This window comes from Eleginops maclovinus, chromosome 14, assembly GCF_036324505.1.
Source record: "Eleginops maclovinus isolate JMC-PN-2008 ecotype Puerto Natales chromosome 14, JC_Emac_rtc_rv5, whole genome shotgun sequence".
Taxonomy (NCBI): domain Eukaryota; kingdom Metazoa; phylum Chordata; class Actinopteri; order Perciformes; family Eleginopidae; genus Eleginops; species Eleginops maclovinus.
This window is the reverse complement of record NC_086362.1, coordinates 12,268,992-12,295,798: the sequence shown is the minus strand read 5'-3', so window position 1 is coordinate 12,295,798 and position 26,807 is coordinate 12,268,992. Positions and strand designations below refer to the sequence as shown.

At 40.2% G+C, this 26,807-nt stretch overlaps 1 protein-coding gene across 1 annotated transcript in view; it reads left to right on the top strand.

Annotated features, from left to right (window-relative positions):
* The first annotated feature begins 2,343 nt into the window (after positions 1–2,343).
* The window catches only part of LOC134875771 (mitogen-activated protein kinase kinase kinase 11), a 43,364-nt gene continuing 18,900 nt past the window's right edge, over positions 2,344–26,807 (top strand). Inside the window, exons 1-4 of the mRNA XM_063900412.1 lie at positions 2,344–4,191; positions 20,495–20,675; positions 24,278–24,426; positions 25,946–26,121. Of these exons, the coding sequence (XP_063756482.1) occupies positions 3,435–4,191; positions 20,495–20,675; positions 24,278–24,426; positions 25,946–26,121 (1,263 nt within the window). The 5' untranslated portion in view covers positions 2,344–3,434. The remainder of the gene's footprint in view (positions 4,192–20,494; positions 20,676–24,277; positions 24,427–25,945; positions 26,122–26,807) is intronic.

Below are 26,807 nucleotides of genomic sequence, written 5' to 3'. Positions count from 1 at the left end.
AGGGGAAAACTCCAAGCATGTAGAAAAACAAAAAAAGGAACACACGGGTAAGAGCGCAAATACACTACAGGCCATCTCTTGCTATGGAATCTCACCAACCACAATGCCTGAGAGTGTGTTGGTCCAGGAACTCCTGGTCCCCAAAAAGTGTACTATTTCCCTCCTGTTTCAGAATGCTTGTTAAATACCTCAGTAGCTAACAGATATTTTACAGAGCCTTTAAAGAATAAATAAGTGATGTTTTTAAGATGTGCATCTGTGGTGGAGTAGCTCTTGTTTAAAACCATATTTACTTTTAGATGCAATGCATAAAACATGGCCACATGCTCTTAATAATCCATATAATCTGAAAGAATGGATATCAGTTAAAACATAAAAAAGCCAATGTCTAACCAACAGCAGGGCAAGAATTGGATTTTGGATTTAGTCCATAAACAAACCATCAGCTTTACTTCCTTGTCCCCTCATGTTGACGCTCTGCAACACAAAACATACTGCAACTTTTTCCCCTTCAGTTGATAATGTTCATTTTTTTTGTGTTTTATACAGAAAATCTGGCCATGTCTTACACGTTAATTGAATAATATTAAGGCTGTATTTAAGCCCATTTTCACCTCATCACAGGTCAGCAAATGTTTGTACATTGTTCATTAAGATATTCTGCAGAAGCAGTCCACTGACCTCTTTAGTATTTCAAAATAGAGAGGTGATACTAAAAGTGAGACTGTTCTCCCTGGAATAAAACTTTTAAATGAGCTTCATTTGACTTTATCCTGAGGAGATCTGTACAGTCGTAAATCTGTCTCCACTTCAGTGAAATTTCAATAACAGCCCTTCCTCCTCAGTCGGATAAGTAGCCCATTACACTGCATATAGAACATTAAACCAGCCGCACGCCAAAGGCTTTTAGATGTGTTTCTTGAGGAAAGGCTTGGAACTCCTTTTTGTTCAAAGTAACACCAGACAAAAGAAAATCTTCCATAAATTTCTCCTCATAGAAACATAACAGCAGCACTTTATCCTCTTTTCTTTGGCTGTGGGGACAATTTATAATGACTAACTGTCCTTGTGTTCTTGGACTGAATATCACTTAAACATAATTGCTCAATTGATTCAAGAGGGTGTTCTTAGGTTCTAGGTTCTAGGTTTTAGCTTTTTAGGTTCTTTTAAAAATCACCAATGTGAAGTTCGCCATAATAACCAAATAGGACGTGAAGTAGGAATTTCAAAATAAAAGACTAAACTGTCACCTGAACATTTATAGTAAATGAAAATAAATGTGTTGTTTTTTTCCTCACAAATAGGAATTACATCAACAATAATAACCACATAATACAATCATTGAACAGCTCAATAGTGCACTATTTTAGCGGTACTAATGACCAGAATGGAGGCCCATTATATTCATTTGTATTTGAGTGTGGAAAGCATCAATTTGAAAATGACCAAAAAATCAGTCTACACTGAGAATAAATCAGTGTTTCATTGACTGATATTATTGTGCACAATTATTTAGGCTGATTGAAACACAGGAATTTCATCATAATTGTGTAGCCCATTTCCTTTTTTCAAAAAGCTTTATGATATTCTGTTCCTCTTTATGAAAACTCTTGCAAATGGCTTTTAAATATTCCCCCAGTCATTAACAGTGATGAAATGTAATGAAGTACATTTACTCAAGTGTATTTAAGTACACTTTTGAGGTACTTTTACTGTTTTGTTTTTTTCATTTTATGCTACTGTATACTGCTACTCCACTACATTTTGTAAGCCAATATTGTACTTTTAACTCCACTCCATTTATCTGACAGCTTTAGTTCCTATACTTTACAAATGAGGAAATATAAATCAACTAATAAATAAGCATTTACATGTAATTATAGGTGAAGGTATCCAGCAGCAGTATATAAAGTAAAACAAACGTATATAACGCTCTACCTTTACCATCTTGGATGAAGACATTCATGTCATGTCATAATCCAGTAATTTAATATACATAAATCTAGAACGGGCCATAACACACAAAAAGTACTTTTACTTTTGGTAGCCCACTTGAGTGTTTTTTGTACTTTTATTTATTTAAGACTTTGAATGCAGGAATTTTACTTGTAACAGAGTATGTTTTATTTATTTAGTATTGCTACTTTTAGTTAAGTATAAAATGTGAGTACTTCTTTCATGAGTGGCTATAAATCTCAGTTTTATTTAGAAACTAACCGGAAATGGAGTCATCTATAGCGTACAGCTTGACTGTGGCCTGTCATCTGACTCCTTTCCTGTTGGGAGAGAAAAAGTTTTGAAACCCCACCCTCTGTGACTGTAAGCACAGACGTAGAAGTGGATCGAGGTCCTGACGAGGGAGCAGTGACCGAGGAAGAGGAATATGATAATAAGTTATGATGGAGTTATTGCCCTGAACGCTCTCTTTGGACTGTACCAACAAGACCCGCGAGCTGGACCAGGCCACGCGCTCAACTTCACTTAAGAACTAACGGGATTTGTTTTTACTGCGTGTTTCTCTCTGGGAAATAAAGCTTTGGATAGTCCTTCCTGTTACAAAGCCGGCGGTTATATACAAAGTTTCTTTAATATTTTGAAAAAGTCCAGTTCATGCTTCTGATAACACCGTAAGTATGGATTGTGTCGCGGAACGGGATGCGGGATTTCCTGCACCGCAAAGTTGCGGTCACACGCGGTTATTAGATATTTAGGTTTACTAATGCGTACTGGTGAGATCTGAAACTTGTCGTAAAACACTGCTTGGCTGGACTGAATGCTCCTTTCCTGCTATTCTTCTCCGCCTCGCAACGCTTCCTGCTTGTGGTGGCCACTGCACTTAATGGCTAAAAATACATAAAAACTCAAAATGGACAGCTACATGTAGAGAGAACCATAATAATTCGGTATTTTACAACAAGCTGTGGATAGCTTTATTTTTTGTCCCTACACTTCACTTAAAAATCAGATCTCAACAGGTGGCAATTTGAATGAGGGAAGAGAAGAGCTCATTTACCCATAATGAGGTGATTCAAGAGCCTCTTAAATACAGGCCCACTAAAATGATTATGTGCTCAAACCATGTTGGGAAACCACACATCACTTGAACACAGAGAATCAGTTCAGACAGTGCTGCCTTTCTGAGCTTTGAAACACTTCAAACAAAAGCAATCTCGCAACTGATTCTGTATTTTCGAGTGGAGAGATTAGCATGTAATGTCAAGACGAATGAAAGACATTTACTGTTCAGTTATCTGTGAATCCTCTCCTGCAGCCCACTTGTTGGTCGAGCTTTTGAACACATTTCACTGGTCCCTGATGAACCAACAAAAAAGACAGGAAAGGGAGCGAGGCGCCATAAAGTACTCCTTTGTACTTTATTTTCAAACCCTTGGGGTGCAAAATCAGATCCAGTCAAAACATCTGCTTGAGGCTCCATGGAGCCACTGAAGAACATATTCAGTCGTGGTCCACTGTCCAACTGGAAAAATTTGGATCAATCACAAAAAGGGAACTTCACCAACCCTGTGTGGACGGCCTTATTTGACTATGAGGCGTCCTGTAAAGATGAGCTCACCTTGCGTAAAGGTGACCTGGTGGAAGTCCTGTCTCTGGACTCTGAGATATCAGGCGATGAGGGCTGGTGGGCAGGTAAGGTCAACAACAAGGTGGGCATCTTCCCATCTAACTATGGCTCCTTCAAGCCAACTGAATATGCAAAGCTGCCGGGCACTGCCGTGGTAGGCAAGCTTACCCCGGCCGTGGTTAGCCAGTTCGAACCCGACGTGCTGGATTTCCAGGATCTGAAACTGGAGGAGGTCATCGGGGTCGGGGGCTTTGGAAAGGTGTATCGTGGTACATGGAGAGGCCTGCTGGTTGCTGTGAAGGCCGCACGGCAAGACCCGGATGAGGATATCAGCGTGACGGCTCAGAACGTCAGGCAGGAAGCACGTTTGTTTGCCATGCTCACCCACCCCAACATCATCGCCCTGAAAGGCGTCTGCCTGCAGGAACCAAACCTGTGCCTCATCATGGAGTATGCCTCTGGGGGGGCTTTGAGCCGGGCTCTGGCAGGGCGTCGCATCCCGCCCCACATCTTGGTCAACTGGGCCGTGCAGATAGCCAGAGGGATGTTGTACCTGCACAGCGAGGCCATCGTCCCCGTCATCCATCGGGATCTCAAGTCCAACAACAGTAAGTCCTTCTAGACTGCCGTGCATGTCATTTATCATACAAACCCAGCCTCACAGTGTGGGATTGATGAAAATAAAGAACTAGACATATTTATTGGACCTTGTGCACAGCCACATGGCCCAAGGCAGTGATGGAACATAGTGTACTTCATACAAGTCTGCTTTTTTTAGTGTTTACAAGGCTACATCTAGAACAAAGGCAACCTTTTTAACTCCACTGTAAGGCTCCAGTAGAATTATTAACTCTAACATCTCATTAACCTCGGTAATAGAATAATGTCTTTACAGTTAATCATGTGCCATGATCGTAAGTGCAGTCTTTGAGTAACAAATATCAATTTTAAGTGCAACATCATGATTAAGCATTTAGATTAGTGGTACAATGACACATGTTTTTGAAGTCATGTGACTCTCAAATATGTGTTGTTGATAGCACAAGAGGCTATGCTTCGCTATGTCAGGAATTCAAGAGAAGGTTTCCCGTCTCAGCATCGTCACAACTATCACTTTGGACTTTGATGCCGTCCGGGGGCAGCTGGGAAAGGTGTTGCGTCAGCGTTTCGGGCCCTCGCGGCAGACACGTACGCATCGAGCCTTGTCATTTACCCTGCAGAGAGACGTACTGCTTATAAAGCTTTCTGTCCCCTCTCGTGAAGCAGAACAAGTGCTTTTCTCAGCTCCAGCGGTACTTCTAAACTAAACACTGAGCCACCTGAATTTAACTGCAGCCTCCCTCTGTTATTATCATTCTTGGGATGCAGCATATAATCCCAGGCAGCTCTGTGGCTCTATCTGTTGCGGTCCAAAAGATTAGTAACTTTCTATAGCTCTTTTCTGTTACGGCAGATCCTGATCCCATTTCGAAATACAAAGAGGTCATGGTGGCTCCGACCTTGTTTAACAAAGCAAAACATTCTGTACTGTAGTATTTGACAATGTGACCTTGGTTAGGAGCAATAGAAGGTTAACTCCCCTCATTTACACTTTGTTTGAAGCAAAGGATCTCTATTCAGCCAGCTTTTCCCCCCATATTCATTTCAGCATATCAATCTTTTTAGCTTTTGAGCAATAACCATTTCTGTCTGTCTTTGACCATCGGCCATTCCTCTTCCCCTTCCCTTTAGCATTCAGGTTTTTTTCCTTGTAAGGCCTCTCCTTTGTAAAAGCGTCTCCTGTAGTGCTAAAGAAAGTTGAGTTATGTCAATACAGTGTTGTATATGAGGCAGGCCAATGCAAACACAGACCCGCTTTCTGTGCGCCGGGAGATCGTATCGCCCTCCCGCCTCTTGCTGTTTTAATTCTTCTCCAAATGTTTGTCCCTGGCATGCCCCTACATGTTCCATACAGCCATATCCCTGTTGTGCCACTGAGAAATATCCTGTGGCGGTGGTGGTTGGGGGGTGGTGGGGTCATTAGGTATAGTTGCGGTTGGGTGTGCTGACAGGTTTAACACACAGGTGCACAAGTACCTCAACAACAGGGCAATTTAAATGAATGATGCACACTAAAATAATGTCTAGAAATCAGATGATAGCGTGGACGGTAGAAAATGCAATGAGGCATCACTGGTACATTTTCCTTTGTGGTGTTAGATTCTATGGTAATAGAATAATGGAGCAAGTTCGTCTTAAATAGCTGGCATTTTGCGTCAGAGCTCTGCACTCATACAGAGAGAAATCTGCCAAAGGCCTGTTTTTCAAAATTCAAAAAGTAGAAAATAGGAAAGCATAAAGGGTGGATTGAGAGGAATGGAATTCCCCCACATAAAAAAATGCTGATAAATGATCACTCTATCACTACCTTATCATATCAGCTTAAACAAAGCATTACATAAAGAAGTGTCCACTAGCATATTACTGTATTAAACTGTATTGTATCATTTTTTGCAAGCTCTCACTGTGATGGATTAACTGAATAATCATTACCCCTGAAGGCTTGTAAACAAGAGCTAAAAGTTGTAGCTAAGGACCAGCTGTTTGGAAGATGATGATAAAATGGGATCATTGAAGCAAGCGCATGGTGGGGTACTTGGGTCGAAGCCAGAGGCCATAACTGGAATTCCTCTGAAAGTAAATACAGAATAAAGAGTAGAGGAGCCCCTTTGAACCACAACCCATGTTAGCATTTTTTTAGCTAAAGACTTCATCTTTTAATTCACAGGGCTAATATCTTCAATACACCTTGGCATACTCGGATGAAGTTTTAATCAAATTGTTCTAATTTTGGGTTGACTACAAACTGCGATTTTAGTGGCAACTAGGAGGGCAGTGGAACAACATGTACAGACTTTTGCTATCAGTTTGCTGTTCTAATAATTTATTGCCTTCTACATGTATTCTACTTCCCTTCAGCAGTGGTTGAGTGTTAGAAGTCACGCTGTCTTTTTTTAAGACTAGATATTCGTTACAGTACATAGAACACATATGCACTGTGTCTGAGCATGGACATTGAGTCGTGGGAGTAGTATATTTTGGCAGTGGAACAACATGATAACACAACCTTGGCATCAAACTTCAGGAAGTTGTGATTCAACAAATGTATCTGCAAATGGTGGATTACATCGTTCTTTTCGTTTCCCTTTTCTGTAGCTTTTTCTGTTTTGAAAAGTATAGCCTACATATGTATGTTCCTGCTGCAGCTGCAGTCCAAATGTGCTATCAGTAACAGCCTTCAAATGGTCATTCAGTCCGACTGCCGTCCTTACAACGTTATGTTGTTATCTGCACAAAGCCTTCATAGATGCAAAAGCAGCTATAGACATCCGACACACTCCAGAAAACCCTGCATGCTGTAGTTAGAAATGTGGGGAAAGTGCCAAGCTAAGCACTTGCTGGGCTGGAACTCACAGGCCTATTTTCAGGAAGAAGCCACAGTTAGATTTTGGATCAACATGTCCTTTTTTTTTTTTTTCGAGAGTGGACAAACATCTGATACATTTCTCTACCACCATGTTTTCATTCACGACCCTGTGTGTGTCTGTGTGTGTGTGTGTGTGTGTGTGTGTGAGTGAGAGAAAGAGCCCGGGTGGCTGGGTGTGTGATGTTTGCATATGTGTGTGCTGAACTGCACTCCTGTTACCACTGCACACACACACCACCATTGCCCTGTTCAGCATGAGCAATCATGAGGGCAATTTAGACATTTTAGGTATTTTGTAAAGGGAATAGGGGGATTTGAACCCTGATAAAGTCTGAACAGGCACCTGTATTTTGTTAAGGCAGCCGTATTATTGGAGTTAAGCCCCTTTGAAATATTTCTTTCAGCCAGTAACCTGACAAGTGCGTGCTGCGTCATCACGATACCACAACTCAACTGAGAAACACCTCAAAGCTACCTTTCTGTTGTGTAGAATCCATCACTAATTCTGTGCAAACCATTTCTTCACCATGCAACACCAAGACATCATATCTGCATTGAACTGCATTTTTTTATTCATTGACCTTAAATGTCCCCTATGGGATCAATAAAGTATTAGTTGTTGTTGTTGTTGTTGTTCTTCTTCTTCTTCTTCTTCTTCTTCGCACTAGCTCCTTTTTATTAGCACTAGCTTCATCTTCTTAGCACTGGCTACTTTTTCCTTTGCACTAGCTTCTTATTGTTCTTCTTCTGCCTCCAATAATGAATAGCTTTCAACTCACTATCTTCAGATGGAAGTTTAGCAGTGAGGCTAGACTTTTGCTGTCAGTTTGCCAGTCAAATCTTTTATTACCTGCTACATGTATGCTACTTTCCTTCAGCAGTGGTTGAGTGTTAGAAGTATCGCTGTCTTTTTTTATGACTATATATTCCCTTCAGTACATAAAATACATCGGCACTGTGTATGAGCATGACAATTGACTAGTGGGAATAGTAATTGTACTAAATAACTTAAACTCAGGGTTATTTTATAGAATTTGGCTGATATCTAGACTGTAAATCAATATGGAAGCTGTCCACACACATGGCAACATGTTGTTATATTGGTGATTCCCTCTGTCTCAACGCTTCATCACACTCTGCTCAGCTGAGCTACGCATGATGTGCAGCATGCGTGAAGGAAGGGATGTTTTCACTGCATATGTTTATACAGTTTGTGTGTAGAAAGCCGTACAGTGTTTTCTTTTTTACTAAGAGTATACAAAATACTCTTTTTAAAAACTATATATAGGCTATAGTGCCATGTAGCTTTTGAATTTCACATAGGGAGCAATGAAGTTCTATTTTCTTACCTGTAATAATACTTTATAAATGATTTGTTCATCAGATTTTGTGTTATCAATCTTCGAAGAAACAAAAGTTCTGAAAAATGTTATGTAGAATATTGACCTGGAGTGGAGTAGAACTACAAAGAAGCAGGAAATAGAAATACTATACTAAATGAACCTTTAAACATCTGGCCCAAGATGTGGAAATAGCTGTACTGTCTCAAGTGAAACAAATAAATGAGATAAAAGGCCAGTACGACTGGAGAAAAAGATGGAGAACATCATTCACTAGATAGATTCAAGAAAAACATGATTCAATGCTGAAGCATGGGCAGTGAACCACCAACACCAAGGCAGGAAACAAAATGTACAGAAAAATAAGGAACTCGTGCATTGTTGCCGATGCGGTGTAAACAAGAGTAATGAGACATTTCAGTGAATACATTAACATATACACCACAAGGTTAGTTTTTAAGGTGTTTTTATTCACAGGTAAGGGAGGGGGGGCTCAGAGTGAGTGTCAGTGGAGGATAACAGCAGAGGGGATCTGCTCGCCTCACAGCTGCATGGATACCATGTGTTTTTTTACCGACTTTGTCCTTAGTTTGGAAAAGACTGAGATCACAAGCTCATGTTGGATAAATAAGCATGATCGATCTGGTGATTAAATCAATTCAGAATCTCTTTATTAGTCCAAAGCGGGGAAATGTACAGCGTTACAGCAGAAGTGACATAGCAGGTAAAAAAGGCATCAATAATAAAGTAGCTAACATGATGAATATAGAGTAATAGCACAAAGCAGCAGTAAGCTAAGGGAAGATATTAATGTTTTGGCATATTATTGCACATAAAAACGGTTATCATTATGGCACAGTAGAATTGCTAGTGATGATGATAAAAGCATCTTTAGATCAAAGCTTCTAGAACCTTTTTATTTTCTGTGTGTTCATATCTTCAATTTTGACTCAAAGTAGATTCATACTATGTTGAGCTGCTTACAGTTCAGAGCTGTAACAGGGTGCAGATTAGCTTCATTTAGCATACAAACTGGAAGCAGGGGGGAAACAGCTAGCCTGGTTCGGAGGTTGGTTGGAATCATGCCTACTAACACATGTCTAAAGCTCTGTTATACAACACCTTATATCCAGTTTAGGCAAATATGGATCCTGAAATGTTAAAAAAACACAATTAGCTATGCTAAGCTAGGCTTACCCCGCCCGCGCTTTGGTGTGTTGTGGTCTGACAGTCACTCCAACTTCCATTGCAACCTTTGAAATGTTTTATTGCAGTTTTTCTGAAGAAACTAGGCCTTTGTGGTTTTCTTCTTTAGCATGAATTACACACACGGGATATAAAGCAATTTTTGAGTTCTTTCTTTGTTTTCTTTTCTTCCTTTTTTTTCAGAGTGGCATTAAAGAAATAGTAATAATCACTATCCAAGCATTTTGTGTGTGAAATCCAATCTCATTATAGTACAATATTACACTCAGGTTTGGTTCAGGTTTCCAGAACAGCCGGTGTAATGATAACTATTTAGTGATGTTATATCCATATGCTCACGTTTTTGTTTCAATAATAAAGTATACATGGTCTTATACTGTGTATCGGCATCATGTGGCCTTCACATCCATTGTACACTATGTACTGCAAAATGAGATATGCCCACACAATGACTGCACACCCACGCTTAGTCATGAACTTCACAATACGTGTGTGTGTGTGTGTGTGTGTGTGTGTGTGTGTGTGTGTGTGTGTGTGTGTGTGTGTGTGTGTGTGTGTGTGTGTGTGTGTGTGTGTGTGTGTGTGTGTGTGTGTGTGTGTGTGTGTGTGTGTGTGTGTGTGTGTGTGTGTGTGTGTGTGGATAGAGCAGGATGAGTGAGGGGGCTGAACAACAACAACTGCGGGGAAGGAGTAGAACAAAAAGAAAAAGCAGACACTGGAAGGTCAAAACGCACAGGAAGTCGAGAGGTTCCAGATCTCAGCCAGAGTGAACTCCATTGTTTTTTTTAGCTTCTCCAGTCTGAAACCTAACTCTCAGCTTCTTTCTCACCACAAACATCACAAGACTATTCCAATTAGAGAAGCACCGATCACAATTTTATTTTCAGAAATCTGACTCGCCAATTCCAATGTTCTTCTTTTGTAATTGACATCTTACACACACATTTATGTAAATATGTTCATGGAAAAATCTATTGTATGGTTATAAAGAAACATTACTGCACCTAGTTACAGAGCAGTCTCACACATATCTCAAGACAAAAGTGTTCAAGGTTACTGGAAAAATCAGAAATACAGGTTTCAGAATCCACCAGAAAATAATTTGGAGTATTACCTGCCTTATCTAACATGTTCTACTTTCCCTGAAGGAACATTTCTGTATACCAACATACCTTTTTTCTGTTTGAAAAGAACAAACGTAGGAAGATAGCAAGAAGGCTTCACCCATCTTTGAAGTGGTTACGTCTCCAGTCTGATCTCGAGCGCACACTTTATACACGGTTTGTTTTTATTGCATAAAATAAGTAGGAAAGGATTTCTGTTCACCAGTATGGTCAGAACCTTTGACTTTGTTATAGCTAGCGTGATCATTTAAACTTTTGGGATGTTGCTCAGTCAGGGACACAGGGAAGTATTTTCTTCCAGCTTTGCATTGATTGACATGTATGTATTTCAGTTTTGTTTGGCTTTATTGGAAACTCCCTTACAAAGTTTATTTCATTGAGAACATACAGACTTGATAATTCAACCTTTGTTAAACGTTCCATAACCAGACGAATGAGTGATTGTAAAGCTTTATCTAGTGTGATTTAGTTAAAAAACAAGCTCTGCCTTTTAAGATAAAACTAATATTTAATAAAACGCCAATTTGCTCCCAACAAACATTTCTTACAAGAACACAATATTGATGACAAAGGGTCATAGCTGTTAATGTAAGTTGTACAATCTAAGACGGATATCAAGAAATATTCTAGCCTTTATTCATATTTGTAAGGACTCAGCAAACATTTTCCAAATCTGAAACTTTACCTTTATTTTAACCAGGGACTATATTAAGTTCCTGAGTCGTAGTTTCCAGAAGTTTCTGAAAATGGCGCTGAAGAATGTTACATTTTAACTCATGAACCCTGGATGTTAATAAGGTACCAATTTCAGCTCCCTGCAGACTTTTACCTGGCAACACATACTTTAGAGGTCTAGTTATTTAGAATACTCCTGTTCAACATTGTCCAAGTTGTAATAAACCATATATTTTTGGAAGCAGCACAACATTTATATATTCAATTTGAGTGAGGACATGACACAGCACCGTCATCGTCAACATGGAGTGGAATTACTTGACAAACCTGATCAGCATTCGGCAAAAATAGAACACAGGGATTGTCTTACATTAAATGAGTTATTTTAAGTTTGTCAAAACACTCCTTTTTGCAGAGTGATGAAATAACTAGAGCTGTACGTGAACCAAAAATAAAGAGTACTAAGTAGTATCAACACTTTTCAGGTCAAATTATACCTGCTGTTCACATATGTTGTGCCAAAATCAAAAAAATGAAAGCCCTTTTCTAGGATTTCACCCACTATCACCATTACCATGAGGGGAATTTAATGTCATAAGGCAAGTAGAAAAGAAAAGGAACACATACAGTTATGTATCAGTATCACTTTAAGGGCTCTCTTATTGGCACTTATATTGGTATAATATCCAGGTCAAACAATACTCATGTCATTATAAAACAAACAATAGTGATTGCATGTTTATTCTAATGACAGGCTTGTTGTGTGGGAGGTGAACTCTGCCCTGAATCATTATCTTCACATACATCTAATGAGGAAATAATGCCACCTTCTATTCACAGTAATACGTCTGCTGTGGCCTGGTTTGTAAACTCAGTGACGCTTCCTGCACTCCGTGACCCCGCTGCGCGCCCCTGAGCTAAGACGAAACTCCAGCGCTGGTTTCATCTCTGTGATTATGCCCCTATCACTCTTTCTCACTCTCTCACTCGCTGGCTGCCTGGTCAGAGGTTGCCAGACTGTCTGTCAGCCTATGGCCTCGTCCCTCCGGGGACAAAGCTCCCGTTCTTCCTGGGGAAAGCCCCCACCCTGCCGGAATTCTCCCTTTCGCCTACGGGTGCAGCGCAGGGAGGGGGTAGAGGGAGGAAGGTAGAGAGGCTTAGGTTGAACTGATATGGGTGTTTAAAAGCCCTTATACATAGTAATATCTGACACAATTCTGACTTTTAGTTGCAGATATTTGAGTCCCTCCCTTATAGTCTAGTTGGAAAAATATCAACGCATAGCAGCCTGATGTATCGGTACAACTAACAGAGATTGGAAGGTGAGGAATAGACACTTTATTAATCCCTACAAGAGATATCGCAAACAATACACAATATAAAATATTCTGGATAAATTAGAATGTTCTCTCAAAGAGCAATGTACTACAGCAGCAGAACAATAGACATAACATACCTGTATAGGATAGTACACAAAGTAAATTACAGTTGCATGATGAATGATGGCATACATGAGAAAACTGCGGTGAGAGATGGCGATAGAGCTCCAGCGTTTAATTATAGAGAAAACATTATTAAGTGAGGTGCAGAGTGAAGAGGCAGAGAGAGGCTTTGTAGGTCTGACTTCACATCTGGCATGTCATTGTGACAGGACTGCATGAACTGTATGTTTAGCAGCAGATGTCCTTGAGCGGGACGTTGACCCTTTTCTCTGTATGTCAGGTGCTGTAAATGTGAATGTTTGCAAAGCCCTCTTCAGTTACGGTTGCTACTGTTGCCTGTTGAGCTTTCCTTTCCCACACAGCACCTACAGTATGTCATTTACAATGATAACGCTGGCATATTTGCTACTGGATTTATTAGTTGCTTTTTAAACAATGGGTCATTGATTTCAGACAGATTTCAAAAGCAGACTGCTCATTTCTAGCTGGCAACTTCAATTTGGCTGGCTATAATGAAATCTGGCTGGCAGATTTCATCAGGTCTAGCTAATTAATTAGGGGTCATCCCTATATTCCCAGGGTTCTCATTCCAAGAGACTGGCCAGGGCTATCAATGCAGTTCAAATTGCAAAAGAACGAAGAGATGTGAATATTTCAAATGCAGGCGAAAAAGGTGTGTGGGGGATTTCATCAAAATTGAACCAGGGAAACATCCATTTACCATTTGACCTAGGGAGACGTTATGAAGGCTCTCAAGTTAGGCTAACGTTAGCTTCATGCATACTTTCAAATACTTTATCCTGTCGACCATTTAATGTTTTCTGCTGACTTGTTTAAAAACAAAATCCTTGTAAAGGAAGTTTTAAATATTCACTTGTCGGCTACATACATGGTGTGTGCTAAAAGACGTACATGTCCCATGCCAAAACTCAACGCTTAACAACCTTGCTAGTTAGTTCTGGTGTAAATGGTATGATATGGAAAATGTTTTCCATACTGTTTTCTATATTCAAACTTTTAAGTGGACAACTTTGTGTTGCTAACGTAGTTGACTTCTGATACTTTACAACATCTCAGTAAAGTTTGCTATCATTGCGGAAGTCCAAATCCCCCAAAAAAGCACTAAGGGAGCTGCTAATGGTAGCCTAAGTAATTGAAAACGTGGAGGACTTGCTTCTACATAGAACACCTTAAATACATCTTCACTTATATTTGGATAGAAAGGCTTTCAAGTAAGTGTACAACTTTGTGTTACTAACATTGATAATATCTTAGTAAGGTTTGTTAGCATTGCTTGAGTCAAAATCCCCCAAAATAATACAAAGGAGCTGCAAATGTTAGCCAAAAAATATTGAAAACATCCAGGACTAGCTTCTACGCATTGCCACTTAAAAGTACATATTCACTTTTAAGTGGATAGAAAGGCTTTCAAGATGAGTATGCAACTTTTTGTTAGGTGACTTTGGCTAATGTAACGTCACTCAGTAGCAGTTCGCATTACTGGAGTCAAAATTCCAAAAAGAGAAGAAAAGAGCAGCTATTGTTAGCCTAAAGTATCACACATCACAGAGTGGCTTCTATGCAGTACACAGGGTAAATAAGATGTATTCTACAACCCCTCAATCCCTCACTTATGAAAACAAGGTTAGAAATATCCTTTGCTACGAGGTCTGTTAAAATTAGGCAGGCATTCATCTTATATTTATTGTCATAGTCATACATGCCACACCTTGTCATTATGGTTTTGTAATTTCTAAAAAAAATCCCCTAAGAACACCCCCTCTCACAAACTGACAGTTGTAAGCATCGGCATTGCCAACTCTCTGATTTGTAGATACCCACTTGCTCATCATATCTGTCTGTCTGCTGTGACTTCCTTTTGTAATGACGTCAAAGCAAGTTCCCTGAAACTATTTCACTTTATTTGAAATACAGGCTGAACTGATTTTGCACATTGGGCTACAGTTTTTCCAGCTGCTATGAAATCCAAATAGATCTACTGCTTTTGTGCGAAGAAGGTTAGCAATGTAAATAGTCCGTGTTTGCTCAGGATCCACATGGCTTTACTTTATCAGTCAGGTGGGCTTATGTTTAATCAGCTCTGGAACGTACCCTGCAAAAATCCCTGACACTGGGATTCTCAGGCTGCTGCTCGTATCTGCAACAGCCACACTCAGGTTTCTAAACAACAAACAATACCAAACAGGCTCCTGTTGCCATGGAGATCTGTCACGGTGTTATTGTGGCGACATTGTTGGTTTTGCCTCTGTATCAGGAAGACGATTTGTCTGGGCAAGACTGATCTAGTCATGATTCTCACAGTTGTCCTTTGAAGGAAAGCTGGATTTCCTGTTCTGTTTGACACTTTTGGCAACACTCCTCCTTAAAATGGGATAGCAGGTGAGAGAGAACCAAGGATGCAGATAAGAACCCAGTGTATACTTATTGTATAAGCTCAATATCACTCATATAAATCCAAGTTTATTATTAGGTCAAACCTTTATCTATGGTTTTTCATTATTTCCTTGAATCCTCACGTCCTACTTGGAGGTTATTAAGAATATACTATTTTCTCTCATGACTTTCTCCACATCGATGTTATCTTGTCCAGACTTTAGTGCACTACTTAAAACTTCTTCAACTTTTCAGTACAGTTTTGAAGATATCAGCAGCAGACTTAATGTTTTGTAGGTCACCGGCTGATTTGGACACAGCATGTTGCCACATAGCATCCAGTAAGCAGCTGACAAATCAGCAATCGGTGTGATGGTGGTGGTGAGAGGAGGGAGTCTGAACTGTGGATGCACTGTGCTTCAGCTCAGGAAGTGGAAGAAGAATGCCTGCGTGTATTTGTGCTGAGACGGCTAGAAAGCTTCTGTGGATTTGTATTTTAGTTTCTGTTCTTAGTTGCATACGTGTGTATGTTGACCGATATGTGCATGCACAAGTACAGTTAGGCTATATCTGTCCCCTAAATGCAGAGACGTTTGTATGCATTGGTTATCTTTGTTTTTCACATGTTAAGCAACTCTACAATAAACCTGCATGTGTGTGCATGCTCGCATGCACTGCTGCATATGCCATTTACAAGGTGGATTGAACACTATCTATATACTATATAAAAATGCATTCATCCATACAACATGCCAGATATAGTAGGGAGCACCGGTTGTGGTCTCAATAAGGCAACCGCGCTGAAACTTGTTGATAGGTTGCATTATGGTTCATGGAATTTACATTTTTGCACAGGTCCGAGTCGCGGTTGGATATGTTCGTACTCTGGGCATTTGTGCTGCATTTACATATACATGTGTTGTGTGTGTGTATATAAATAAATAACGAATACATTCCTGTCTGGACAAAATGTGCATGAAAGCCCCCTCAAGTCGAATAATCAACGTAAAAAGCTGCCTTATAGGCTCTGAGCAAAGCTAGCTGATTCCAGTCTTTATGCTAAGCTAGGCTAATTATGTTCTGACATCTCATCTCACTGAGCACACTTGAATTTTTGCAGTTAAATATTGAACTTTTCCTTTAAAAACATTGGTGTTCTTTTGACACAACTTTTTTTTGCCTCAAAATATAGATAATATAATCTAGCTAGCTTTCAGGACCTGAAAACAGTGTGCGTCAGCTGCCCTCTGAAGTTAGCTAAGCTGCTGTCAATGTTATGCTAACTTACCCATTAGTAAAATTGGATATTTATGCTCTTGTGTATGCCAGCTTAATGCCACACTCTTCACTTTGAACTGTTTTTTTCTTTGAACAGCCTTGCTAAGCTAACTGTACTTAAAGCACAGACATGACATTCATATCAATCTCCTCATCTTACTCAACTAGTTCTAAATATACCTATAATATATATCTTTAAATGTATATACAACATTATACTGTAAATCATGATTCACACACATTTGTATAAAGTATATGTTAAGTCATTATTTGGTGATACCGCTGTGTGTGTGTGTGTGTGTGTGTGTGTGTGTGTGTCGTTTAGTGGTGTGCAGGCAAGCGTGTCCCTCATCCCACACTATGCTTCTTGTGTTCAGCTGGGTGCTAAAATATTTGGCCACAGAAAGTGAGTCTCCTGTGTTAGGTGTGTGTGTGTGTGTGCGTGATTTGCTTTCTAGGCGGTTGCAGCCATTTTTAGCTCTGCCCCATCTCTCTCAATCATATGATAAGGATCGCCAGTCTGCACCTCTCTCTCTCTGTCACCTCAGCTTGTGCTACACTGAAAAAACTGTAATGTTGACTTCACCGAAAACTCAACGTTTCATTGTACCCCAGCTCCAAAACTCCCATACTATCATTGTACCCCAGCTCCAAAACTCCCATACTATCATTGTGCCCCAGATCCAAAACTCCCATACTATCATTGTGCCCCAGATCCAAAACTCCCATACTATCATTGTGCCCCAGATCCAAAACTCCCATACTATCTGGGTCTGTCTGGTGCCACGTGACCCCTCTTAACCTCAGCTTCCTAAAATACTGCTTTTCTTATTGTGCACAATAAACAGCAAGAGAGGACAACAAACTCTGCTGCTTTGTTTTTTTTAAAGATGTTTTTGGGGGCTTTTTGCCTTTAATCGGATAGGACAGTGGAGAGTGACAGGAAAGTGGGAGAGAGAGTCGGGGTGGGATCCGGAAAGGACCACGGGTCGGGAATCGAACCCGGGTCGCCGGCGTGCGGTGCAAGTGCCCCAGCCAGTTGCGCCACAGCTGGGTCCTGCTGCTGTGTTTTTGTTTGCTTTTTAAGGAAGGGCCCAGCCACCGGAGGCTAATTGGCCGATACCAGCGTCACTTCCTGGAAGTGGGGTCAAGGCGCAGAGAAGGAGCGCCCTGGTGGAAATAGGGGTGACTGACTGCAGGCTTGTTTTTAACAGCCGCGGACAAAAGAAGTGGAGTAAAGGATCAAGGCCTGTTGCAGTAATTACAAGCCCCCCATCAACACCACCAACACCGCCCTGAGGGGCTTGTGGAGTGGACAGAAAACAATGACTCAGCATTAGAACGAACAGAAATAGATTTTCTGCAAAAAGGTTAAATGAGCGGCCTCTTTCTTTCTCTCTGTAGCGGGTCTTTTGTTTTGCCCATTGGCTACTTTAAGTATTTTGTTGTTTGTGCCTTGTGCAGAAGTCAATTTCGAAAGTCTGTGATGGACATATCTCGATGTATCCTAGTTTTCCCCCTTTTCAAAGGCTGTCTGGCTGTTAAGATTGTGAAGTTGAAGCCTTCATCGATTGTCCGCCTTTGTATCTGAAGTCATTTTGCAAAATCACATGCGCTATTGCAAATTTGAAGGTGTCATTTCAAAATTGTCGCCCAATGACATTACGAAAAAAACAAATCTCCCGTTCAACGTTCACACACTCATACACACATACACACAGCAGACAACACAACCTCTTGTGATGCATTCCTTTGTGACGTCAAACCGCTGCCTCTGGGCTTCAAGTCACAGCACAGGATGTCTGAGAGAGAGAGGGACAAAGACATAGACAACAAAGAGAGAAAGAGAGAGAATCGTTCATGTGTTTGGAAAAAGACAAAATTAAAAGGGAAAGAGAGGCTGGAGAAAATAGATTTTTCAGTGAAATATGCAGAAGAAAAAAAGGAAATAAGTGCCTGGCTCTGAAAGTCAGAAAGTGACTCCATATAGCGGAGTCTTACTTCCCTATAATAAGTCAAATTCTTTGCCGCTTTCCTCCTCCCTGCGTGTGATGGCGGCCTTGCCATGAGCAGTGCCCATGCTGCCAGCAAAGGGGAAGAGAAGCCCGGCTGCCGATCATACCGAGGCATGTGATATCGAGTCACACCGCAGCAACCCACATCCTCAGCATTATATTCTATTTTCATAAAAAACAAAGCCTCCCAACACTGTGCGGTTGCATAACACTGGCTGGTTACCAAAATGTCTTTTCTTCGTAGGGCTATTACATTTTTTACAGTGTATACTTTTCTCATTTTGGATTTTTTGTAATGCATCTATGTTTGGAGACCCATTCCTTTATATCAGTCATCCATATCTGATTCAGCTATGACTGCTGTCAGGTTGGCCGCTCCCTATCAATAAAGTTCAATAACTTCTGAAAGAAAAACAGCATTCTCTGTTGGTTTAAGGTTTCATAAAGTCCCAGTGTGTGTTGCTTTGGTTAGGTCAAAAGGTGTGTATACCTTCAGATAAATAAGAGAAAGTTTTTGAAACATGTTTTATGTTGGCAGTAGTGGAAAGTAACTAAGTACATTTACTCAAGTGTTTTATACGCATGATACTTTGATATGGGGAAAGTCTGTGCTGTACTTCTAATCTTCACCATATTTCAAGTATATCAATTTGGTCCACATTGGAAAACAGGATAACCATTATAAAATAATATTGAGTAAAGATCCATTCTGCATTCAGAGTACTTTTATTGAGATACTTGAAGTATATTTAGCTGATAATAATATTGTACTTTATATTATCCTGAAACTGGTCGTTGTGCAGAATACTTTTTGTACTTCATGTGGATTTTGATGCTAATACTTTTGTATGTTTACTGAAGTAACATTTCAAACTCAGGACTTTTACTTGTAGTGGAGTATTTTTAAGACCATAGTATTTGTACTTTTAAGTATAGGTGCACTTCTTTATTTTGAAATGCTAACAATACTGGTTTGAACAATAACAGCTGTTGATTGTACTGGCGGTATGACATTTGCAGTATTCTTACTGGTATCATGCCAGCATTTTTGGAATTTGGTGTTAGGAAGAGTTTCAGAAGGAGCATGACCCTCCAGATTCTCAGTCGCGGTTATGAATGCAAATCTCTGCAGAGGAAACTTTGAAAAACCCTTACTGTGGCTGCAAGAAAATGCAACATTTACTAAGTGTTCGTAAAACTCTGAGAAGCTACGTCATCATTGGTCCATTTATTCGCATGCACTTATAGGTTTTGTTCTCCTTTTTAGTAAAATGCTTTTATTCAGTTTTTGAAAAGCATTATTGTTTGGCCCAAGGGAAGCCATTAAGAAGAGTGAGGTTTGCCTCTAATAAATGGTTACTTATAGCGGCTAAACACTTGTCATTATGACACATTTAAATAGTTTTTCTTTGGTGCTTTCTGTCTTGTGTTGCATCAGGGTATATTAGTTTTCACAGTTTACAGTACTTTCTTCTTGCACATTCTTATTATCTGCTCTGAAAATATGAAAACCTGTGGTGCACCTTGTTTTGAAAATCAATTACTGGTAGTTACTTGTGATTTCCATTATTTTCTTCCCACATTTTACTCCAAAAACACCCTTTTTAATCCTGGGGTGAACTTCATAACGTCTTCCATATTCCTCTAGCTACTTCACAACAAAAGCCTTGAGTGGTTCTATGTGTGGAAAGTGATATTTTTCTCAGTAGAAATAGTATATTAGTTTTTTAGCATTGCAGCACCTACTAGGGACACTGTCCTAAAAGGACAGAGGTATATGTTTTGACATTTATTAGTCAAATGCAAGTGAACTCCTTTCAAATGCTATAATATAAGTAATCCTGCTGAAAGAAAACAAATGGACCAACAAACCAATATAAGACATGACCTCCTCAGAGTGTTTAAAGTCCAGTGCTGTATTTCGGTGCATTTTTATCACTCAACATATCCTGTGTTTGTTTTCCCCTCCAGTCCTCCTGGCTCAGCCCATAGAGAATGAATGTATGGAGGGTTTGACGTTGAAAATCACAGACTTCGGCCTGGCCAGAGAGTGGCACAAGACCACCAAGATGAGCACCGCCGGCACCTATGCCTGGATGGCCCCTGAGGTCATCAAGTCCTCTACCTTCTCCAAGGGCAGCGACGTTTGGAGGTGAGTGGGCACAACGTTTTTTAAGCTGGTTCCAGGGTTTTATTTTGAGGCAGACATGAGGCGTTATTTCATGGTATTTACAGTATGCAATCGCAGCACCTTATAGGAAAAGACTTTGGGAAACATTTTTCAATAACATCAATACAATGCTAATATCTGTACACTAAAGCTAGGACTAAGCAATTAGGTGTAGTTCCAAACGCTAATGGTGTTTTCTTCTAAGAAATAACATGTTTAATTTCTCCAATTCAAGGATAAAAGCTTTTTTTTCTATTATTACATTTGTATTTTTATGCAGAATTAAAGTCATATTTACTGCTTCGCTTGAAGGACATGTTGTGAGTGGAATAAATAAACCTGAATATTCAATGCAGGCTTGATCCTGAGCCAATGGATGAAGCGGCGTGTCTAATGATCTTAGTTTAAATGCACCAATCTGTGATACAAGTCTCCAGCTGACTAATATAAGTGTTTCTATGGTGACAGAGATTGCGAGGGACTTACAAAGTAGGTTGTGCAGGATTTCACAAGGACGTTTGGCATAAAACCCTTTGATAATGCAACTGAAACGAAAGAGTGGTCTTTGGTGCCGTGTATTCTGATGTTTTAACACACCAACCAATAAAAGAAACAACTAATGCTCATCTCCATCCCATAAGGGCTATAAAATAATCAATCAACACTATTGGATTTCAGCTACAGGCCAGTATTCTCTGCAGCCTTCAGTATTATATTGCCATTCATTTCCTACTGTGGTTAACCTGTGGACTCTCCGTATGATATCTCCACAGCCTCATCCCTCCTCTGTTGTGCTCTTGCTGCTCTCTTAAGTTAGCTTAGGCTAAGTGAGCTTTTAGCCCCGGGGCTAAGAAAGCTTTCACACTGCCACAATCCTGAGACATTCCAAAGCGGCTAACCCGGACTTTAGCCTTGGGCTTGCTGGCACTGCTTTTTGGGGTTTTCCCCTGAAAATCAACTAAACACTAAGCTAGGCTAAGAACCATTGACATGTTAGGAATAACTGAATATCATTCATTCCTGTTAAAGGGGCACACTGGACACTTAAACAGGCCCTTTTGCTTTTTGGGGTTTCCCCTTTCCTGTATTGTGTTGGGTTGTGCATGTACTGTAAATGGTCTTCAAGGCTAACATCCCTGTGTTCCCTCCAGAGGGAGTTTCTCTTCCACACACCAAGTTCGCTGCATTTTGCTACGTAGCCGACATTTTGAGGAAAAGAAATGTCCAGCATTCTATACTCAACTCTTTGACCCTTTTGCGTGCACTTTCCGAGTACTCATTGGACATTTTGTCATATTTCTCAGTGTAAATGCAGTTATGCACCCCAAATAGCGAGTGCAAGTATATAATCATAGATGTAACAATACTAATTAGCATAATGCAACAACAATACAGCCTTTTGGCATGATGTTTATGACCAAGCCTTCAACAAAAGCAATTATAGATCATTAAAATGTCATTATAATCAAGAAACAGTAATTATCTGCAACAACTCAGCAGGATAGTGGTCCTGCTGCATGTGTCTGTGGACAGAAAACACGATAGAAAGGGGGAAAGTGCAGGCGAGAGAGGGTGTGAGACGCGAGTGAAGGCGAGGATGATGGATGGCAGCAAGACCGCCGCACTCATGTGACGGCGTCCCTTCAAAGAGCTGCTCTGTGCTTTGTTGCGGGACAGATGTACGGCACACTGTCCCATTGTCTCCAGTATAGACAGAGAGGGAGGCCACACACCAGACCTAACCACAGCCTTTTATATGGGAATAGCTCTGGTGTGTGTGTGTGTGTGTGTGTGTGTGTGTGTGTGTGTGTGTGTGTGTGTGTGTGTGTGTGTGTGTGTGTGTGTGTGTGTGTGTGTGTGTGTGTGTGTGTGTGTGTGTGTGTGTGTGTGTGTGTGTGCATATCTGTGTTTGTGTTCGACTCAAAAAGGAGTCCCTTGATTATGGTTAGTGGTTTTATAATAACGCCTTAATAACTGACTCGAGAGGGGATTCATGATGGCTTTTAAGTGCAATATTTTAATTAGCATAAAGCATAGGGCAAAGACAAATAATTTCCTACAGCAATAATACACATGGATGGCTTTGCTGCATTGTGGTTATAGCATTTACTCACATATGCTATGGTTTAATTTCAATCTATTGGATTAGGACCTTTTAATCCACTCCTAAATGGTTCTTTGCAGCCCAACACAGAGCCTACGTGGAGCCAGTTGAACATGCTTCTACAGAGATCCTTTTTGAAAGCGTCCTTGAGGACATCAAAAATGGTGGAAGCCACTTAAGGAATTTTCTGGTACTTGAACGTATCCTATTTAGTGCACAGTGTCTTCTCAGTGTTGCACACACATCCTCTGACTTTCCATGTCCGTGTCTATGAACAACAACCCCACATGAGTTCATTTTTACAGCTATCACAGCACAATCTGGAAAACAGCTAAATGTGCAAGAGTTCTGAAAATGAAGGGCAATCTTTGTTCTACCATTCTTTCTCTTTTGTCCACGGCCGCTCGTCTCCAAAGCCGCCACGCGGAGACAGCCAGCGCCTTGGGGAACAGCGAGCAGCGTTTTCTGCACATTCGCAGTGTGTGGAAGTTGTAATTAAAGAACTAAATAAAAAAAGGCTGCGGCCTGCGCTCTGCACTTAGCAAGCCTCCACAGCGTTCAGTGGAGTCCGGAGAGAGCTAATTGACAGTGTGGGAGATCCAAATCCACGCTTCATCTTCTTAGGATACAGAGCTGCTCCCATTGTGTGGCTTCAAAAGTTGTGTGTGTGTGTGTGTGTCTGTGTCTGTGTGTGTGTGTGTGTGTGTTGACAAGCACATGATTCACACAGCAAAAATAGCCAAACAATTGACCAGAAGTATAAGCAACCCAGGGTGCACTGAGCAATTATCATATTTACTTTTTAATTTTGGAATAAAGACATTTTAGACTTTCCGTTGGTATCGATTAATCTACAAATGTTTGTAGGCATGAAATTATTTTTTGTCCAATTTGGCACATTTCATGTATTTTATAATAAAACAACTATTTATCTATTTTAACTGGATTGGTCCAGTTTCGATTTACATATAGATAGCCAATTACATTTCTAGTAGTTTCACCCTTATCGAACATAATGGCTTGCTGTCATGTAACTTGGGGGTGACAGTTCCATGTGGCCCTTTTATTTGAGTAATTTACAGTGGAAAGCAAAACATTTTAATAATGAAAATCACCTCATTAAATACCTCAAATAAGATTAAAGGTATAACATCTTGGTAAAAAAAAAAGGGAAAAGCTGAGTAGGGCCTCTTGAAGAGTATTCTAGCGCTGTTTGCTGGAAGACTTTCACTGTGAAGCATCTGGGTTTGCATTAACAGTTTATTGATATGTAAACAGTCGCACATGGCAGTAGTCTAAAAAGTCAAATGAACGAACAAACTGTGGTGGTCTCATTTCACTATATATGCACTATACTGAAAGTGCTGATGCATGTGTTGCAAAGATACCGTGTAATGCATGTGCCGGGATGTATCCTGTGTCTAATTCTGGCCTGAGTGTCCTGTCTCATGCCTTGCTGCCTGTGTGTTTTCCCCTCCAGCTACGGTGTTCTGCTGTGGGAGCTGCTAACAGGGGAGGCCCCCTACAAAGGGATTGATGGACTCGCCGTCGCTTACGGAGTCGCTGTCAACAAGCTGACCCTGCCCATCCCTTCCACGTGCCCCGAACCCTTCGCTAACCTCATGTCAGGTGGGACATGTGTTTTAAACATCATACAATTGAACTCACTCCTCTGTTTATGCAATTCAGTGGTGTGACAGTAGTCTTGCGTGAGATCAAATCCGAAACTCCTCTTTCCATTTCCTCAAAGCAGGGCTGAAATTGAGAAAACAAATTCCTGTATGTTGTTAATAACGTGGCTGCGATGAGGAAGTGTTTTTGAGCTCGAGCCACCTTGTGCAACAACTATTCATTTATGTCTTCTTGTGTTGGAGTTAAAAGAAATGTCACCAGGGCGCTGTCGAACATGCTACCCGCCTGTTATCTGCTCCTGCCGAAAACACAGACACAGTATGCTCGCATTCTTTCCGCTTATCCACATCTCTTGATGTCTGCTTGTCTTTTACGATTGTATTAAAAAAGAGAGATCAGTGCACAAAACCACCGATAGCCACCTCAGAGGATTAATTAATTATTGGATTGGTTTTTGATCTACTTGTATTGCCTAAAGTGTTGCAGCAAATTATGCAAAACCCCCACAGCATGTTAATTAAGGATCACACTTTGAATAAATGATCAGCTTGACTCTAGATTATGCTAATACAAGTGCCTGGAATATGTGTAAATATAAATGAGGCATCGCAGGATAATCTTTGGACATGAATGCAGGAAAATACCTCTAAGTTAGCCGTTTGACCGCATTTGAAGTCTTATAATCTTAACCTGTTTTATAAGGGTTATACAGTTTGCCTATTTTTAAACACAAATCAGTACGTCTAAGGGATATGGTGAGCAGTGACCTACTTCGTTCTTTCAGGTCTCTTGATTCAAGAAAACGTTAGGAAGAAGTGAAACTGCTGGAAACAAGTGAATTGGGTCCACTTTAATGACAATGTTTTCCACTTGTTTTAAGGGAACTACTCCGTACCAAACAAAATAACTTTTTTCCACGCGTGGATTTGCTCTGCTTTGTTTCACCACTTTAATTTCTGTATCGGTGCAAAGACAGCCATGCAGAGAGTGCAGTTGTAGTAGTGACCAGTAATGTAAAGGAACTAGGTACTCATGTGTTTTACTTAAGTGAGAAAATGTGGTACTTTTACTTTACTTGCATATTTTATTGTTGTGCCTCTTGATACTTCTACTCCACTACAGGTCAAATTGAAACATCGTCTTTTTTAACTTTAATCTTAAAGCTTTATTTCTTTCATAAATTAAGATTTTTGCACAAAAGGGGTTCATAAAAATATAATGTTTTGTCATAAATGTAACCAGCCAACAATTTTTTTTCTCCAAAATTCAGAGATTAGGCAGGAAAAGAAATAGGCCTTTCAACAAAAAATATTTAGAATAATTTAGTTGACTTTTTTTTTTTCTTAATTTATTTGGCATATTTCAGCAATTTGTACATTTACGTTGACTACATTTTGACGTTTCCACTTTTTTCCTTTTACTTGAGTATGTTCACAGTGTGGTATTAGTGCATGCTCTGAATACATGTTCTACCACTGGAAATATCTGACCCTGATGTCTGCTGTTTGTGTAACAGAGTGCTGGGACCAGGACCCCCACCGCAGACCCAGTTTCAGCTCCATCCTGTCCCAGCTGCTGGCCCTGGAACAGCAGGTGAAGGAAGAGATGCCGCAGGAATCCTTCCACTCCCTGCAGGAGGACTGGAAACTGGAGATCCAGGACATGTTCGATGAACTCCGGGCTAAAGAGAAGGTAATAGGGCGGTCAGTGCAGGAGTCAGTGAAGTAACCCTTTGCGTTCCCCTTTTTATATTATTTATTTTGGTTTTACCTAATTTCTTTTAGTTTTTGTTTGTTTTCTTTACATTCATATTGTAATACTTGTTTAGCTACATAATCCTTTTCCCCATGCCTTTCATTGATTTGCTGTTTCATGTACATACAGCACTTTGTAGATCTGTTTATGAAAAGTGCTGTTTATATTATTCTATAACACATAGTTTACATAGCAATTACGCTGATCTTGTATCCATCAGAGCCAAGATAAATACATAGAAACCTGATTCTCTTTCATGTACATCCCTGAAGGAAAACAAATAAACGTACTTAATATAAAGTAATATAATGTGAATAGCCGCTATACTTGCCACAGTTGAACCTTTTGGTAATGGACCGAGAAAAAGCTCTTCACAGAAACCTTAATTTACTACAGATTTTGGTGTCATGTGGGAATACAGTAAAGGAGACATTTTATGCTCATATTCAGTTTCAACCTTAGATTTTGGGTTTGTAACAGAACAAGTTTGCTTGCTTTTATGGTCAAACAAAAATTGTCACACCGTCTGTTTGAATGATCCGTTTTAGTGCCTGTCTCTTTAACACAGAGAAAGTCGGCACTGATTTGCTTGCGAGAAAAACTACAAAGGAAGTTCTGACTTG